This window comes from Ictalurus furcatus, chromosome 9, assembly GCF_023375685.1.
Source record: "Ictalurus furcatus strain D&B chromosome 9, Billie_1.0, whole genome shotgun sequence".
In the NCBI taxonomy this organism is placed as follows: Eukaryota; Metazoa; Chordata; class Actinopteri; order Siluriformes; family Ictaluridae; genus Ictalurus; species Ictalurus furcatus.
The window spans coordinates 10,289,862-10,308,222 of record NC_071263.1 but is presented as its reverse complement, the minus strand read 5'-3'; the positions used below and the strand labels follow the sequence as shown (position 1 = coordinate 10,308,222).

Here is an 18,361-nt window from a genome sequence, read left to right as displayed (position 1 = left end):
AGAAAAACAGGACAGTGACAATACACTTGACCATTCTTATAAATCATTATGAGCTGAATTCCACGTGTTTATAGTGTTATAACTTGCTTTCAAGCAGTTAAATGGCCAAATGTGCATCTAACAATGCTAACACTAGAGCTAAAAAAGCTCATGAGAGCTCATTATGAAAGAAAAACAGGACAGCGAAGGCGCTCTTGACTGTTCTTATAAATCTGCATGAGCCGAATTTCATGCATTTATAGTGTTATAACTTGGCTGTCAAGCTCCTGAATAGCTGAACATGCTAACGCTATTTGAACTCGAGCCGCTAGGTTCTGGGGGCCGAGCTTTGTGTACAAGGGTAGGAATGAGGTTTAGGCTTGAGGAGTACAAAAATCAAATCATTCAGATGTTGTCATTCTCTACTTACTTACTATGTTTGCAGATGTAATTGTGACTAATTCTGACCAAACATGGCTAATGCAGTTTTAATACTGAAGTTGGACTAGGGTGACCACACGTCCTCTTTTTCCCGGACATGTCCTCTTTTTCGGACCTTAAAAAAGGCATCCAGCCGGGATTTCTACATTTGAGAAAATGTTTTGGATTCTGCTTTAATTTCATTATGATGTGTTTGTGCTCTAATACTGCATCATGTGAGAGCATGTTTGCATTGTTTTAAGGCTTCTCTGTAATTCCCACCTTCTCGCACACCAATTGGTCAATTATAAAAGGCCTGCAGCATCTATTGGCCAAATTCCTGCCTCTGAACCATTAGCCTCCTCTTAGCAAACGCGCAAAGGCGAAGCGTCGTTGTGTATGCCGTCAAACAGTTGCCTGACAATAGCAGCAAATGCCAGCTGTCCTCAGTCGAAACAATGCCCATGGCAATATAAGGCCATTTTTAATTTCATGTTATCACATTGCTTCATATACATAGTCAAATGTGACTATGTGTAAATGTGTAAATGTGTCAAATGTGTAAATGATGGCAGAACTTACACTCATGGCAGCTGATATTTAATTTTATTCCATGGACATTCAGAAGAATGTAGAAAAAAATTTAAAACGTGGGCAGAGTGAAACCAATTTTAGGAACTTAAGTGCTACTTAGAGAGTTGTGTGAGAGTTGTGCACGAAGCTGAGAACTACATGCAGGTAATTTACGTAATCTGAATGGGGAGCCAGAAAATCATCTTTTGAACACGGCAAAATGTACATACTGGAAGTTTGTGTGTGTTTCAGTTTTACAGGGTTCTAAATATCAGGGTAGCACTGGTGGGGCTGGAGGTTTGGAGCGACTCTGATAAATGTTCAGTGACACAGGACCCATTTACCACACTGCACGAGTTTCTAGACTGGAGAAAACTCAAACTGCTACCTCTCAGACCTCATGACAATGCTCAGCTTATCAGGTACACTTACACCAATCATAAAAACACATCTGTGCCACCTATATGTCAGTACCGTACAGAGAGTTTCGTACTCATCATGCGACACACACACATATGTGCATCATACATGCATAGTGTACATACTTTATTATAAAATTCCTAATAGAATGCTGTCTATAATAATGTGTGTGATTTCTGCATTTGTGTTTCAGCGGTGTGTATTTCCAGGGTACCACCATTGGCATGGCCCCCATCATGAGCATGTGTACTGCAGAGCAGTCTGGAGGAATTGTCATGGTGAATATTTCTGACAGATCTGTGCTGTAAAACACATGAACTAAGTTAATTCTAAAATATTTTTGACGTGCTTCGTGATTCCAGTGCTAATCTAAGCAGAGGTTGATATTACTAGTGCAGTTACAATGGCATTTATTAACAAGGGGGAAAGAATCTGCAATCTCAAACATGAGGTATAAGCTTCGTTTGTCACTTTTTGAATGATGATCAATATTATCATTATCATATTAATGAGAAATCCAACATAGCGGAGACAGCAAATATTGTACTCAAGTTCCAGAATGCAAAACAGGTATACAACACAGTTGAATTGTTACAGCAGAGACTTGGTTCAGAAGTTGTGATCTTTGAGATGATGAGCACATTGGTATTGATGGTGGTATTCGCATGAATGTTAAAGTATTGGAAGCTGTTTTGTTTGCGCAGAGAGTACAGATGAGGATGTGTGAGAGCTGGACAGACTAAAGGACTAAAGCACTGCTGCATCACTTTCTTAAGGTAGAGATGAAGCGAAGTCTAAATGCCCCTGGCACTATCAGCAGGGAGCCGAATAGCATCCTGGGTCCATCCGTCTATCTATCCACTCATTTTCCATACCGCTTATCCTACGCAGGGAGCCTAGAGCTTGTCCCAGGGAACTCAGGGCACAATCATACACACAATCACACAACATTTCACACACTACGGACAATATGGAAAAGTCAAACAGCCTACAACGCATGTCTTTGGACTGGGGGAGGAAATCGGAGTATCTGGAGAAAACCCCCAAAGCACACCGAGAACATGCACAAAGGGTGGAGGCGGAATTCAAACCCCCAACCCCAGAGGTGTGATGCAAGTGTGCTAACCACTGAGCCACCATGCCCCCTGGCATTCAGGTTTCCTCCCACTGAGTACATTTGAAAGTCATTCAAGGTGGATTTTTCCTTTGCTCCATATGTACGTAAATGTTAGGACTTGCTAAAATCATTTACCTTTTAGCTATAACTAACATCAGTCTATCATAACACATATGATAAATCTAGTTTAGATCCACATTTCAGGTGTTATTAGTTTAAAAAAAAAAAGATTAGTGTCTGATTTACTGAAACAGTTATTAGTTAGACTTCTAGCTAATACCAACATTACCCAAGTTTCCATTTTATGCACTTATGGTATACATGTGTATAAAATGGAAACTTAAAGTAAGATATGTCACATTTTTGACCATTAATTCTTTTTTGTTTTTGGTTTTGCGTCTTAATATGTCGTTCTGCTCACACATTTCCTAAAAGATTTTTCTGCTTGTGCAGAAAATCCGACTGCTGTATTATTTCGAGGACATGATATTGAAACACTTAAACCAAATCCATCATTTTCCTTCTTGATTATTGCTATGGTTCTTGCGTATTTAAGCTATTTTACTACCAGGCTTCTACTGTTCACTTAATTTACAAAATCTGTCATTCATTCAGCATTTAGTGGCATTTATCTCAGTGGGTTAGGAAGGCGATTGTGAGAGTAAGTTGATTCTCTGCAGGACACGAACAGCTTAATGCACATGGACAAAAATTGTCTTATTGAAATCCAATTGAAATTTTAAAAAAAAGGTTCTTCAAAACACATTTTCTCCTTCTTTAATGGTTTATTCATGACTTCCCATAAATGTCCCACATTTAGAAACACTTGTTCTTTTTGTGTAACATTTTTTTTCCTCATAAGATTGGCTCTATTATGCTGCCTTGGGCTGTAGTGAGTTGCGCTAGGTGAACCACATGTGATTTTGACTTGTAATGAATCTAATTAAGTGGAACACTGTAGGAGCTCCCCAAGGTCCTTTAGCAGCACCTACATTCTCTTCACCCCTCAGCAGTCGCCTGTCAATCCGGAAAAATCACCTGTCGTTGCAAGCGGGAGCTAAATACCACACATTTACATTTTTATTAACCCAGATAAATCACTTGCACTCCAGGAATATGTCCCATTTCGGGTGTGGCAAAAGTTCCTGTCTTTTAAATTCACTGGAGTCTCTTTGGGGAGAAGTGATTAGGAGTATGTGATAATTAAAAAACTGCAGCTGTCTGCTGTGATAAATGGTGCTTATTATTTGACTTGGTGGTTTCAGCAGATCAGCCACCTGTGAAGAAAGAGAGAGTTTGAGAGTTTTTTTTCTTTGGTTGGTTCGAGGTTTTCCATAGATGTGTTCCTTCCATCGCCATGTTCTGTTTTTAATAGGCTGTTTGACTTTCACTATTGAAACATATATATTCAAAGGATTCAAAAGATCTTGCATGGTGACTGTAAAATCCAAAATGCACCTCTTGTCTCCCAGCTCCTATAATCAATATAATCAAGACACGAAATCATAAACGGGTTATAATAAATGGTACTGATTGTAAAATCTTTTTTTTTTTTTTTGGAGAAATGTGCTTGTTCAGCATCCCATTCCAACACCATGGGTATGGGTTTAATACAGAGTTTGCCGTTATAATTCCGTCCATTCTTCTGGGAAGGCTTTCCACTAGATTTTGGGGCGTGCCTGTGGGAATTTCTGCCCATTCAGCTAGAAGAGCATTAGTGAGGTCAGGCACTGGAACATGTTTGGGCCTCTTAGTTCCTGTGAAGGGAAGTCATAATTGTACAGCATCCAAAGACATTCTACATAAATGTGTGCCTCCAATTTTGTGGCAAAAGTTTGGGGAATACCCACATACTGTATGAGTGGTCAGTTGTCCACATACTTTTGGCTACAGTGGTGCTTGAAAGTTTGTAAACCCTTAGAATGTTCTATATATCTGCATAAATATGACCTAAAACAGCATCAGATATTCGCACAAGTCCTAAAAGTAGATAACGAGAACCCAATTTAACAAATGAGACAAAAAATATTATACTTGGTCATTTATTTATTGAGGGAAATGATCCAATATTACATATCTGTGAGTTACAAAAGTATGTGAATCTTTGCTTTCAGTATCTGGTGTGACCCCCTTGCACAACAATAACTACAACTAAACAGTTCCAGTAACTGTTGATCAGTTCTACATATCGGCTTGGAGGAGTTTTAGCCAATTCCTCAGTACAGAACAGCTTCAACTCTGGGATGTTGGTGGGTTTCCTCACATGAACTGCTTGCTTTAGTTCCTTCCACAACATCTCTATTGGATTAAAGTCAGGACTTTGACTTGGCCATTCCAAAACATTAACTTTATTCTTCTTTAACTATTCTTTGGTAGAATGACTTGCTGCATGGCCCACTTTCTTTTAAGATTCAGTTCATGGACAGATGTCCTGACAGTTCTATTTTGGTCTCATCAATCCACAACATTTTTTCCAATAGCCTCCTGGCTTGTCCACATGATCTTTAGCAAGTGCGTGCAGACAGACAGCAGTGTTCTTTTTGGAGAGCAGTGGATTCTCCTTGCAACCCTGCCATGCACACCATTGTTGTTCATTTTTCTCCTGATGGTGGACTCATAAACATTAACATGAGCCAATGGGAGAGCGGCCTTTAGTTGCTTAGAAGTTACTCTGGGTTCCATTGTGGCTTCGTGGACTATTACATGTCTTGTTCTTGGAGCGATCTTTGTTGGTTGATCACTCCTGGGGAGGGTAACAATGGTCTTGAATTTCCTCCATTTGTACACAATCTGTCTGACTGTGGATTGGTGAATCCAAACTCTTTAGAGATGGTTTTGTAACCTTTTCCAACCTGATGAGCATCAACAACTGGAGGTCCTCAGAAATCTCCTTTGTTCATACCATGATACACTTCCACAAACATGTGTTGTGAAGATCAGACTTTGATAGATCCCTGTTCTTTAAATAAAACATGATGCTCACACAAACATGATTGTCATCCCATTGTTGGAAAACACCTCCCTGTAATTTCACATTTAAATTAATCTGCTAATTCTAGATGTTCACATACTTTTGCAACTCACAGATGTAATATTGGATAATTTTCCTCAATAAATAAATGACCAAGTATAATATTTTTGTCTCATTTGTTTAATAAGGTTCTCTTTATCTACTTTTACGACTTGTGTGAAAATCTGATGATGTTTAGGTCATATTTACACAGAAATGTAGACAATTCTAAAGGGTTCACAAACTTTCAAGCATGACTGCATATAGTGTATTTATGATTTTTTAGAAATAATAAAAACAATATGACAGGTGCACGTACAGTAAGAAGAAAAGTAGATGTGGAAGTATTGATCTCAGCTTCTCAGCCATGCACATAAAGGAATGGGAATCAGAAAAAAAAATGAACTTAAATAGGAATTAATGCATTTATCCCATTGGTACCTTTTATTCATGCTTTGATTTTTTAAAATATATATATATATATATATATATATTATTCATCCTATACATTAAATTGTCCAGACAATACATATACATACACCCTAAGCATGATTAATTCCTAAAACCAAAATACCTCACAAACTACTAAATATTTTATTGGGTTCATATAAATCCCTTCAGTTCAGTTATGTTGTTTCATGTTTTTCACTCCATCCAGGATCACTCAGACAATCCACTGGGAGCGGCCGTAACCTTAGCTCACGAATTAGGCCACAACTTTGGAATGAACCACGACACTCCAGAGCGGGGGTGTGGCTGTGGGATGACAGTGGAACGTGGAGGCTGTATCATGACACCATCCACAGGGTGAGTTGCCTAAATGCAAGCTGCATAAATGTCACCACAGTTCAAGTTCTAGGTCATTATCAGGTTAGCCTTCAATAATAAATGACTATAATATTAATTATAATTGTGACTGCCTAGGGCGTAAGCTCCCAAATGCAGAAGCTGCTTGTTTGGGACTGTTTTGTTTCCTTAATGTTCTTTTTTTATGTGCTGTCCTTATGTAATGTAACCTACAGAGATCAAATTAGCTAGTTAAGTGCAGGACTTTATTTTGCTCAGTTTCTTCAATGTTTCCACCTGCGTGTTCCTGATTCTGAAAAGATTGTCAAATCATTGTTCTACCATCAGCTACACTGTGCTATGTGTGTAGTTCAGGAGGCAGTGAAATTCTAAACTAGTAATGCTTTTGCCAGGTCTACAGCTTTATCAGATTTACTGATTTCGTTTTGAAATTGTCTATTTATTGATACATTTCTATCAATCTTACATTTAATCCAGTATGTCTTCCACAACGCTAACCCATGGTTAATAACCCTAACAGTAAGACGAGCACACACACACACACAGTGTGCTTCTGCATCTATGTATGTCTAAATCCCATCAGTCTTCAGAGAAAACTTGGTGGGTAAAAGCTCACAGGCTCAAAAACAGGGTGGAAACTCAGGAGAAAAAAATCTGTTTTCTTCACGGCATCTGGAATGTGGTGATAACACTGTTGCCAGGAGTGACGGTTAATGTGACTAGAGACTGGCATGAGTAAACATCAGGTTGATAAGGTGAAGACACCTCAAAATGGGAGAGTTCTCTCTTCAGACTGATGCCAATTTGCTCTTATCAGATGATGAGTACAAAACACATCTACGTGTCGTTTGGGGAATGATTTTGCTGACTTTCGGAGAAGAGAGACGTGCGTTTTCTCCACAGGGCTTAAGGATACTAGACGACACTGGCATGCTTAATGCACACTAAATGATCCCACATCTGAGCCAGAGAAGATCATGGGATATCCAGTACATAAAAATATTATAATTATACTAAGGCTGAAACACCATCACACTGACTATTAAGGCATCTCTAGTCAATCAGTAGGTTTACATGGACAACAATAATCCGATATTAACCCCATTAAGACAATACTCTGATTAAGATACTAGCATGTAAACAGTGATTATTGATGACCTTAATCATCAATACTAAAGTCATACTCAAAGTAAACACAAAACGAATTAAGACATGTGATGTATTCCTGTTTTAGTTGCATTATGGAGGTGCATTATAGACATGCAAACACCTTAATCACACTATTAACGTCGTGTGGGAGTTTTCACTGCATTTTGTGACAGAACACGTACACACACAGCAGTGCGTTTGACGGCAAACAAGAGAGCACGGCTGCATCCGAAACCACATACTTACCTATTCGCGTACTATATAATAGGTGAGATGTGTATTTCGGCTACTATATAGTAGCTAAGTATATGGTTTCGGACGCAGCCCACGGCTTCAAGCAGTCGTCTATTTGCACGTACAGCATGACCAATAATTAATTGCACTTGAAGCTTTCGTAAAATTTAAAATAAAAACACCCAAAACTGTATACGGTACCATAACGAAGATGAACTGATATGTGAACTTCTGGAGGGAACGTTGGACAGCATGACGTGGGGATGTAATGACGTGTGCTGTTAATCAATCTATGTTCTATAACATGTAAAACGGGAACATGAAAGAAATATTCTAAAAGCGACTCATGTAAACACCTTAATCAGAATATTGTCTTATTCAGAATAAGGTCAAAAATGTTATTATTGCTGTCCATGTAAACGTAGTCAATGAAACTGTGTTTCTATGCCAAATTGTGGGATTTGACTATTATAAGAAGATGTACATTAATTACTACTACACCATGATAAATATTTGACATCTTTGATATTTGATAACATCTGTACAACTAGAGCAGTGTTTCCCAATCCTCATCCTGAAGTATCTCAATATGCACATTTTAATGTTCATCCTTGTTTAAGCTTGGTAATGAGTTGAAAACCTACCAAAATATGTAGTCAGTGTTACTCCAGGACTAAGATTGAAGAATGCTTACACCAAGTTCCCAAAAAACATAGTCACTAACTATTGCAACACATCTTGCAATTCTTTGGTAATGTTAACATAATAGCTATTAATCAACCACATGGGACAAAATAAGACTTCTATCTATTTATTCATTCATCTTCAGTAACCACTTTATCCTAGTCAGGGTCACAGTGGATCTGGAGTCTATCCTGGGAACACTGGGTGTAAGGGTGGAGAATTCATGCCAGTCCATCACAGGGCATCATGCAGAAGCATGCATCTTGGACAGTGGGAGGAGACCAGAGAACGCAGAAAAAACCCATGTGGACATGAGGAGAACATGCACAGAAATCGACAGAGTCAAACCTAAGGGCCCTGGAGCAGTGAGACAGCAATGTTATTGATTGTGGCACCATGCCACCCTCTACAGTGCTGTGAAAAATATTTCAGTTTTCTTCTGTTTTTGTGTATATCTCATACTAAATAGTTTTAGATCTTCAATCGAAATATAACATACAACAAAGGACACCTGAGTAAACACACAATACAGTTTTTATTTATTTATTTATTTATTTTATTGAACCAAAAATAGTTATCCAACACCTATCACCCATGTAAAAAAAAAAAAATAAAAAAAAAATTGCCCCTTTAAACTTAAAACTAGTTGTGCCACCTATAGCAGCAATAACTGCAACCAAACGCTTCCGATAACTGGAGATCAGTCTTTCACAGCACTGTGCTGGAATTTTGGCCCACTTTTCTTTTCTTAAACTGCCGTTTAAGGTCCTGTCACAGCATCTCAGATGGTTTAAGTCAGGACTTTGACTAGGCACTCCAAAACTTTAATTTTGCTTTTTTTAAGACATTCAGAGGTGGACTTACTCCTATGCTTTGGATTATTGTCTTGCTGCATAATCCATTTGCACTTCAGTTTCAATTTATGGACTGAAGACCGGACAGTCTCCTTTAGGATTTTCTAGTAGAGAGCAGAATTCATGTTTTCCTCTATTATTGCAAGTTGCCCAGGCCCTGAAGCAGTAAAGCATCCCCACACCATCACACTCCACCACCATGCTTGATCGTAGGTATGATGTTCTTTTTGTGGAATTCTGTGTTTGGTTTATGCCAGATGTAATGGGACCCCTGTCTGCCAAACAGTTCCACTTTTACCTTAATGTTCTTTTGGGTTAGCAGTGGTTTTCACATCGCCACTCTTCCATGGATGCCATTTTTGCCCAGTGTCTTTCTGATAGTGGAGTCATGAACAGTGACCTTTATTAATAGGTTATGGTTTGGGTTAGGGTTTGATCTGCACTTATATAGTGCTTTTTTAACCTTAGCAGTTCACAAACACACTCACACACCAATGGTAGCAGAGCTGCTATGCAAGGCGCTAACTTGCCATTGGGAGCAACTTGGGGTTCAGTGTCTTGCCCAAGGATATTTTGGCATGTGGAGTCATGTGGGCCAGGAATCGAACCGCCAACCCTACGATTAGTGGACAACCTGCTCTACCACAGCCACCCCTGTCAATTTGGTCTGACAAACATATTTCTGAACAATTATCAAAAATGCATTAAAAAAATTCTATTTACAAGGTGTTTAGCAAGCTTCTAAAGGAGATGGGCTTTAATCAATCCGTAGAACATATAAATTAGATAAATTATTGTAAAAAAGAAAGCCACAGTAAGCTCACAGAGCTACTGATATCCATCTTGATGGATTACTGCTATGGGCAGAACCCCGGAACATAAACAGGCGCACTCCGACCAATGAGAGGACAGTTTACTCACACGTGACTTGCATAAACGCATGGTAAGCTTTAAAATGTTGCCACATGAAAGCGAAATGAGCCCAGGAGAAAATGCAACAGTGTAACAATTTAGAGAACAAGATCTTCAGATCTGAAAATACCCTGAAAGTAAATTATGCATTTTTCTAAAAATCAAACAGTTTGCTTTCTTTAATTTGCAAAGTACGGCAGCAAAACAAAATACTAAGACAACTACATGTCATTTTACAAGGAATACGCTAATGCAAGATGAATTTAAATTGACATCCACGGTTTATGCAACTGGCAGAAGCGTAATTTCTATATGCCAGTGACATCCAAGAGTGTTAGTTTCTCATGGCTGGACTTGTTCCCAGCAGATGTGCTGTCATCCTCACCCAGAACACACTGACATGTATTTCACTGCATAGAAATGTAGAATTATATGTGATATAAGTGGACACATTCAGTGCACCAGTTATTGATGTCATTTTAACGTCAACTCTGGAAAGATCTAGTTGGTTGCCTTATAATTCATATTAAGGCCAGGCGTTAGTCTAAGAGGCGCGAGAGCAGCAGTCACTCTTTAACTTTCAGCTGTGACCAATTCACAACCTCTCGGCTACACGTTCCTTATCTCTCAGTGTGGTGTTTGTGTTGGACCTGCGACTCACTGCTGGAGTGCAGCCACAACAAAGAGAGCAAGCCCATTCTCTTATTATATACTCATAGAACAACATGGAAGCATGCCAAAAGGAAAGCAGGCACTCTAGGGGCCCTCAGTGAATGTAAAATAGAAGGTGAATGTGAAGTCCCTCAAACAGGGGAGTGAATGAAATTTGCCTTTTTACTTTATAAACATCATAAAAAAGGAGCGTGCCATCATTCTTTAGCCTCGTTGCTTTTTCTGTGCAGATTTTTCACCTTTGAAACCCGTCAACCCTGGAATGCATAAACGCTTTGCTACACTCCAGCATCTCACTTGAAAGTGAGGGTTGTATTTTTATGAAAGTAGCCATCAGTGCACTGGTCTGTCACTTCATCACCTTCCAAAATACACTCACATGCAAGGATGCAGTATCTCGATGTGTGAAAAGTAGCCTGTTATATGGTGGAGTGGTGTGATGTTGTCGCATTGGTGGACACAGGGATTTTGTACTAGATTAGTTTCATACATTTATGGCATTTGGCAGACACCCTTATCCAGAGCGACTTACATTTATCTCATTTATACAATTGAGCATTTGAGGGTTAAGGACCTTGCTCAAAGGCGCAGCAGTGGCAGCTTGGTAGTGTTACTGAATTCATACAGGTTGCTGTTTATTGTACACTGATTGTATGTATTTATTGAATAGCTAATTCATTAAAGTTGTTTGCGCCACAGCGTTGAATTCTGATTGGTTGTTAATTTGTTGGTACACTCTTAGAAAAAGTTCTTCAAGGGTTCTTTAAGGGATTATTAAGTGTTCTTAGCTTCCGAACAAAAAAGGCTTTTTCAGAGGGACAACCAAAGAACCCTTAAGGTTCTACATTTTCAATCAAGGTATACACTGATCAGTCATAACATTGAAACCACCTGTCTAATATTGTGTAGGTCCCCCTTGTGTTAACAAAACAGCTCTGACCCATCAAAGCATGCACTCCACAAGACAGCCTTTTTACCTAACCGTAAGTGTATCTGACACCAAGAGGTTAGCAGCAGATTCTTTAAGTCCTGAAAGTTTCAAGGTGGGGCCTCCATGGATTGGACTTGTTTGTTCAGCACATCTCAAAGATACACTATTGAATTGAGATCTGGGGAAGTTGCAGGCCAAGTCAACAACTTGAACCCTTTGTCATGTTCCTCGAAACATTCCTGAACATTTTTGCTGTGTGGCAGGGCACATTATCCTGCTGAAAGAGGCCACTACCATTAGGGAATACCGTTGTCTTGAAGGGGTGTACTTGTTCTGCAGCATAGTAACATGCACACGAATGCCAGGTCCAGTCTTCATGCTTTGTCACAATCAGAGGTAAAGTTTCTCATGCCCTGTCAAAGTCTTCAGAATAGACTGTTTTGAGCTTTGTGGTTTATCAGTAAAATGACAACTGTGGGGTTTAGAGCTACTCCAACTAATCGATAATAATCGATTATGAAAATTGTTGTCAATGAATCTCATTATCGATTAATTGGTCTGCGCATGGCACAGGGGAGATTTACTCATTACATTACTTCAGTTCCGAAAACACACTTCGGAGAGTAAATACTAAAGTTGTGTCCCAAATGACGTAGTATACACTTACACTATGCACTCTGCACTACCGTCTAGTGCAGTGTTTCTCAACCTGGGGTCTGCGGACCCCTAGTGGTCAGTGGTGAAACTGCAGGGGGTCCGTTGGAAAGTTTTTAAAATGTTTAAATAATATTGTGTATATTTTTTTTGTTAAATGTATAAAAACATATTCAAATGAGATGTTTCAAAATTAATCAATTTGGTTATTCGCAAATGTCACGTTAGCTGAGCTGACGATCGTTCATTGATGGATTTATTTTAAGTTTATTTACAAATTAAATGATAATTTGCAAAAACCTATGAGTGGTAGACAAGTTCAAGTGTTGCATTGATGGATAAAATAAACAAAAGATAATTCAGAGAGTCAAATTAAATGTCACACCAACAATAAAAATAAATAAATAAATAAATAAAATAAATAAATAAAATCTTGAAATGTTTTGATTCAATTTTAATGTTAATATTATTAATATTAAATATTAATTAAAAATAAAGCAACATATATAGAAGTGACTGTTTAATATATAGCCTATAATTGTTGTGGAGTGAGGGGGTCCTTGTGGATTGTTCGAAATATGCTATGGGTCCAAAGCTCACAAAAGGTTGAGAACCACTGGTCTAGTGTATGAATTTTATAAAGGTCATATTGTCTCAAATGGAACACACTAGTTTTTTACTAACCTGAAAGTTAGTAACCCCCCCCCATCCCATTAATCGAAAAAATAATCGGCCAACTAATCAATTATGAAAATATGAAAATAATCGTTAGTTGCAGCCCTAGTGGGTTTTTTTTGTCTTATTAACTTCAAGAGAGAGAATAAAGAGGCTGGTGAGGGGATGTCTATTTATAGCTGCTAAGTGATAACAGAAACTAACTTGTTTTGCTTAGGTTCTACGACGTTAAAGGTAACTATAATCTGATGAAAAGAACAATTAGACTGTATCAACTTTCATAAACAGACATTGCTTAGCTTTTGCAAGTTGTTGCTATAAGTGGAATAAAACACTTTGGGATTTTGTCTGAACAAGTAACCACATGCACAAAATAGCATCATACAGATAATGCGGAAAACATTTCCTGACAGGCTGGGGTATGCGAAGAAAACAATTTCACTGTGCTCATTATTATTAGTATTATTTTAATCACAACTCATTGTTATTAATTTGTTACACTCAGATATACACACTGTCTAACCAGACATGTAATTGTATTACATTTAATTGTATGGAAAGATGAAAATACAGAGTCATTTGGTGAAATTGTAATACAGTAATACACAACCTCTCTAATCTAACGAACACATGTGCTAGTTTCCAAAACACAGTGGCCCATGTGTTTGTTCAATTAGAGAGGTTGTGTGTTACTGTAGTCAGGAAAATAACACCATATTTTTTCTCCACTTCCCAAAAGAGAGACACAGACATCCTTACTGTATTCAACCATAAAAGCAACAACACATGCACATGCAAAGACATACTGTATAGGTATGTAAACACAATAGGGATCGAACCAAATAGGAACACATTATTTGGACAGAAAAAATAATGTGTTCCAAATAACTATGAATACAAGTACAAATGAGAAATTACAAATAGGAGAAGCTTTGCCAGAGCACATCAGACTAAATTTGTGCAAATGGACTGGAATCCCACAGGACAGAACAAAAAAGCTGTGCAAAGATTGATTTATTGATGAAGGTTTAAAGCTAAATTCTTCACCAAAATTTCACCTCAAATACAACACAAAAAGACTTAAAACTTGCCCAATATGTTTGGTTATAGGAAAAGGTAGATATATTTCTCTTATTTTTTCTATGGGAAACAATTTACCAATGGTGCACACGCATTTCTGATTTTCAGTATCTGCAATACGCAGACACTTGCAAAATGGCAACCTTGTTTGCAAAATCCATCAAGTTCATTAATATGACACTAATAGGAAATATGTTATGCTTTTTTTTTTCATCAGTGCCTTGCTCCAGTAGCCTGACCTAAATACAGCCTCACTGAGCTTCAAAATAAAACCATAATTCTACCATATTTCTATACAAACAAAAGATATGCTTAATGTATTGAGCTGTCATTTCATATAGCTCATGAAGACCACGTGCTGTGCGCAAGGCAGCATATATCTGCTGGACTCTCCAAAAAAATGACAATTTGAATAAATTTTTTGAAATTTTTTGTTTGTTTGTTTGTTTTTCTTCAACGATCCTTCTCCATCGCTATTAAAAGAAAATCGTCTTGGAAAATCATATCATATCATCATAATCAAATGCTGCTTAAAGGACCCCATTTTGACTCACAGCAGCACTGTGTTTCAGCTTCATAGTAGATTCTGATATTGTGTCCAGTGAATCTTTCTGAAATGTAACAACCCCCAAAACTAAAGAAATCTATAAAATACAGTTTTAATAAACTGTAAATATCATTGCATCTGTGCGTGTGCGTTGCTTGCCTGGGGAAGAGATGGCACCAGGATGCACTATGGGAAGAAAGCAACGGGACTAGGCAGGGTGATGCTCTGGGCAATGTTCTGCTGAGAAACCTTGGGTCCTGGCATTCATGTGGATGTTACTTTGACACATATCACCTACCTAAGCAAAACAAGTTCGTTTCTGTTATCACTTAGCAGCTATAAATAGACATCTCCTCACCAGCCTCTTTTTTCTCTCTCTTGAAGTTAATAAGACAAAAAATAAAAATAAAAAACACAGTTGTCATGTTTCTGATAAACCACAAAGCTCAAAACAGTCTATCCTGAAGACTTTCACAGGGCATGAGAAACTTTACCTCTGATTGTTACAAAGCATGAAGACTGGACCTGGCATTCGTGTGCATGTTACTATGCTGCAGACCAAGGACACCCCTTCATGGTAACGGTATTCCCTAATGGCAGTGGCCTCTTTCAGAAGGATAATGCGCCCTGAAACACTGCAAAAATGTTCAGGAATGGTTTGAGGATCATGACAAATAGTTCAAGGTGTTGGCTTGGCCTCCAAATTCCCCAGATCTCAATCTGATTGAGCATCTGTGGTATGTGCTGGACAGACAAGTCCAATCCATAGAGGCCCCATCTCGCAACTTATAGGACTTAAAGGATCTGCTGCTAACATCTTGGTACAGATACCACTGCACACTAACACTGCACACCGTCTTGTGGAGTCCATACCTCGATGGATCAGAGCTGTTTTGTCTGCACAAGGGGGATTTACATAATATTAGGCAGGTGGTTTTAATGTTATGGCTGTTTGGTGTAACTCTATCTATAGAAATCTATGTACTTTCGTTCTAGAAAGTATGCGAATGAAAGATTGCTTTATATTCAGCCCTGGTTTTTCAGTCAGGGTTAATGTAGACCACACCCACTTCCACACCCACATACACACATATATACAAATATATACACACTTTATATTGTATGTGTTTGTATGTAGATTTATACAGTATCTCACAAAAGCGAGTACACCCCTCACATTTTTGTAAAAATTTGATTATATCTTTTCATGTGACAACACTGAAGAAATGACACTTTGCTACAATGTAAGTAGTAAGTGCACAGCTTGTGTAACAGTGTAAATTTGCTGTCCCCTCAAAATAACTCAACAAACAGCCATTAATGTCTAAACCACTGGCAACAAAAGTGAGTACACCCCTAAGTGAAAATGTCCAAATTGGGCCCAAAGTGTCAATATTTTGTGTGGTCACCATTATTTTCCAGCACTGCCTTAACCCTCTTGGGCATGGAGTTCACCAGAGCTTCACAGGTTGCCACTGGAGTCCTCTTCCACTCCTCCATGATGACATCACGGAGCTGGTGGATGTTAGAGACCTTGTGCTCCTCCACCTTCCGTTTGAGGATGCCCCACAGATGCTCAATAGGGTTTAGGTCTGGAGACATGCTTGGCCAGTCCATCACCTTCACCCTCAGCTTCTTTAGCAAGGCAGTGGTCATCTTGGAGGTGTGTTTGGGGTCATTATCATGCTGGAAATCTGCATACTGATCATGCTCTGCTTCAGTATGTCACAGTACATGTTGGCATTCATGGTTCCCTCAATGAACTTTAGCTCCCCAGTGCCGGCAGCACTCATGCAGCCCCAGACCATGACACTCCCACCACCATGCTTGACTGTAGGCAGGACACACTTGTCTTTGTACTCCTCACCTGGTTGCCACCACACACGCTTGACACCATCTGAACCAAATAAGTTTATCTTGGTCTCATCAGACCACAGGACATGGTTCCAGTAATCCATGTCCTTAGTCTGCTTGTTTTCAGCAAACTGTTTGTGGGCTTTCTTGTGCATCATCTTTAGAAGAGGCTTCCTTCTGGGACGACAGCCATGCAGACCAATTTGATGCAGTGTGCGGCGTATGGTCTGAGCACTGACAGGCTGACCCCCCACCCCTTCAACCTCTGCAGCAATGCTGACAGCACTCATACGTCTATTTCCCAAAGACAACCTCTGGATATAACGCTGAGCATGTGCACTCAACTTCTTTGGTCGACCATGGCGAGGCCTGTTCTGAGTGGAACCTGTCCTGTTAAACCGCTGTATGGTCTTGGCCACCGTGCTGCAGCTCAGTGTCAGGGTCTTGGCAATCTTCTTATAGCCTAGGCCATCTTTATGTAGAGCAACAATTCTTTTTTTCAGATCCTCAGAGAGTTCTTTGCCATGAGGTGCCATGTTGAACTTCCAGTGACCAGTATGAGGGAGTGTGAGAGCGATGACAGCAAATTTAACACACCTGCTCCCCATTCACACCTGAGACCTTGTAACACTAACAAGTCACATGACACCGGGGAGGGAAAATGGCTAATTGGGCCCAATTTGGACATTTTCACTTAGGGGTGTACTCACTTTTGTTGCCAGTGGTTTAGACATTAATGGCTGTGTGTTGAGTTATTTTGAGGGGACAGCAAATTTACACTGTTACACAAGCTGTACACTCATTACTTTACATTGTAGCAAAGTGTAATTTCTTCAGTGTTGTCACATGAAAAGATATAATCAAATATTTACAAAAATGTGAGGGGTGTACTCACTTTTGTGAGATACTGTATATATGTATATATATATATATATATATATATATATATATATATATATATATATATATATATATATATATATTACACACAATCTACATACAAACACATACAATATAACCAGTCAGACATACACATTTCTTTCTTCTTTCTTATTACGTCATTTGTGCAGCTGCCTGTGTGCATTCAACCGATCGCACCATTCAAACTGACAGACAGATTCACGGCCAATAATGCACCTTATCACATTGTGTGAGAGAAAGACAGGTACAGTATGGGCCCAGATGGCAGGAATGACAAAAAGATGGGCAGGTAAAGAAGCAGACCCACATAGAAAGAGAGATGAATGAATAGGTTAGACAGACAGACTAAGTGAAGGAGACAGCTAAAAACAAAATAGGGAAAGATGCATGAGTGGATAGACAGATGGATACAGTGGTATGGATAGGGAATAAAAACAGGAAAGAAGATGAAAAAAGTGAGGACAACTTTGAATTATATAATGATTGCAGACAATACCTGCATGGTTTCCAGATCTATGGGCAGAGAGAGAGTGATGTACAGAAGTTAGGGGAACAGGTGAACAGAATAATTCCTCTGCTATTCAGTGACCATTACTCTGATTACACTGATACATTGTTTTGAGAGGATTCTTTCTTCACATGGATATAATGGCTTTGCCGGGCATCTTGACAAGGCCCACTAGACCACTAGCTGCAAAGCATCAGTGATCCATCAACGTATTTTGCACTTGGCATTGAGGCTGTTAACCAAACATGCCAATGGTTTGTAAGATTCAGGTGAAGAAAACGTTCAGGTGGTACATCTTGTAGCTTGCCCTACAGGAAGAGGTTGCAACCATTTAAAACAGTTTGTTGTATTTTGTAGACG

General features: G+C 38.9%; 1 protein-coding gene across 1 annotated transcript in view; it reads left to right on the top strand.

Annotated features, from left to right (window-relative positions):
* Nucleotides 1-18,361, top strand: part of adam12b (ADAM metallopeptidase domain 12b) — a 175,725-nt gene that overhangs the window by 106,252 nt on the left and 51,112 nt on the right. The window contains exons 9-11 of the mRNA XM_053633490.1: nucleotides 1,225-1,394; nucleotides 1,586-1,670; nucleotides 6,178-6,326. Of these exons, the coding sequence (XP_053489465.1) occupies nucleotides 1,225-1,394; nucleotides 1,586-1,670; nucleotides 6,178-6,326 (404 nt within the window). The remainder of the gene's footprint in view (nucleotides 1-1,224; nucleotides 1,395-1,585; nucleotides 1,671-6,177; nucleotides 6,327-18,361) is intronic.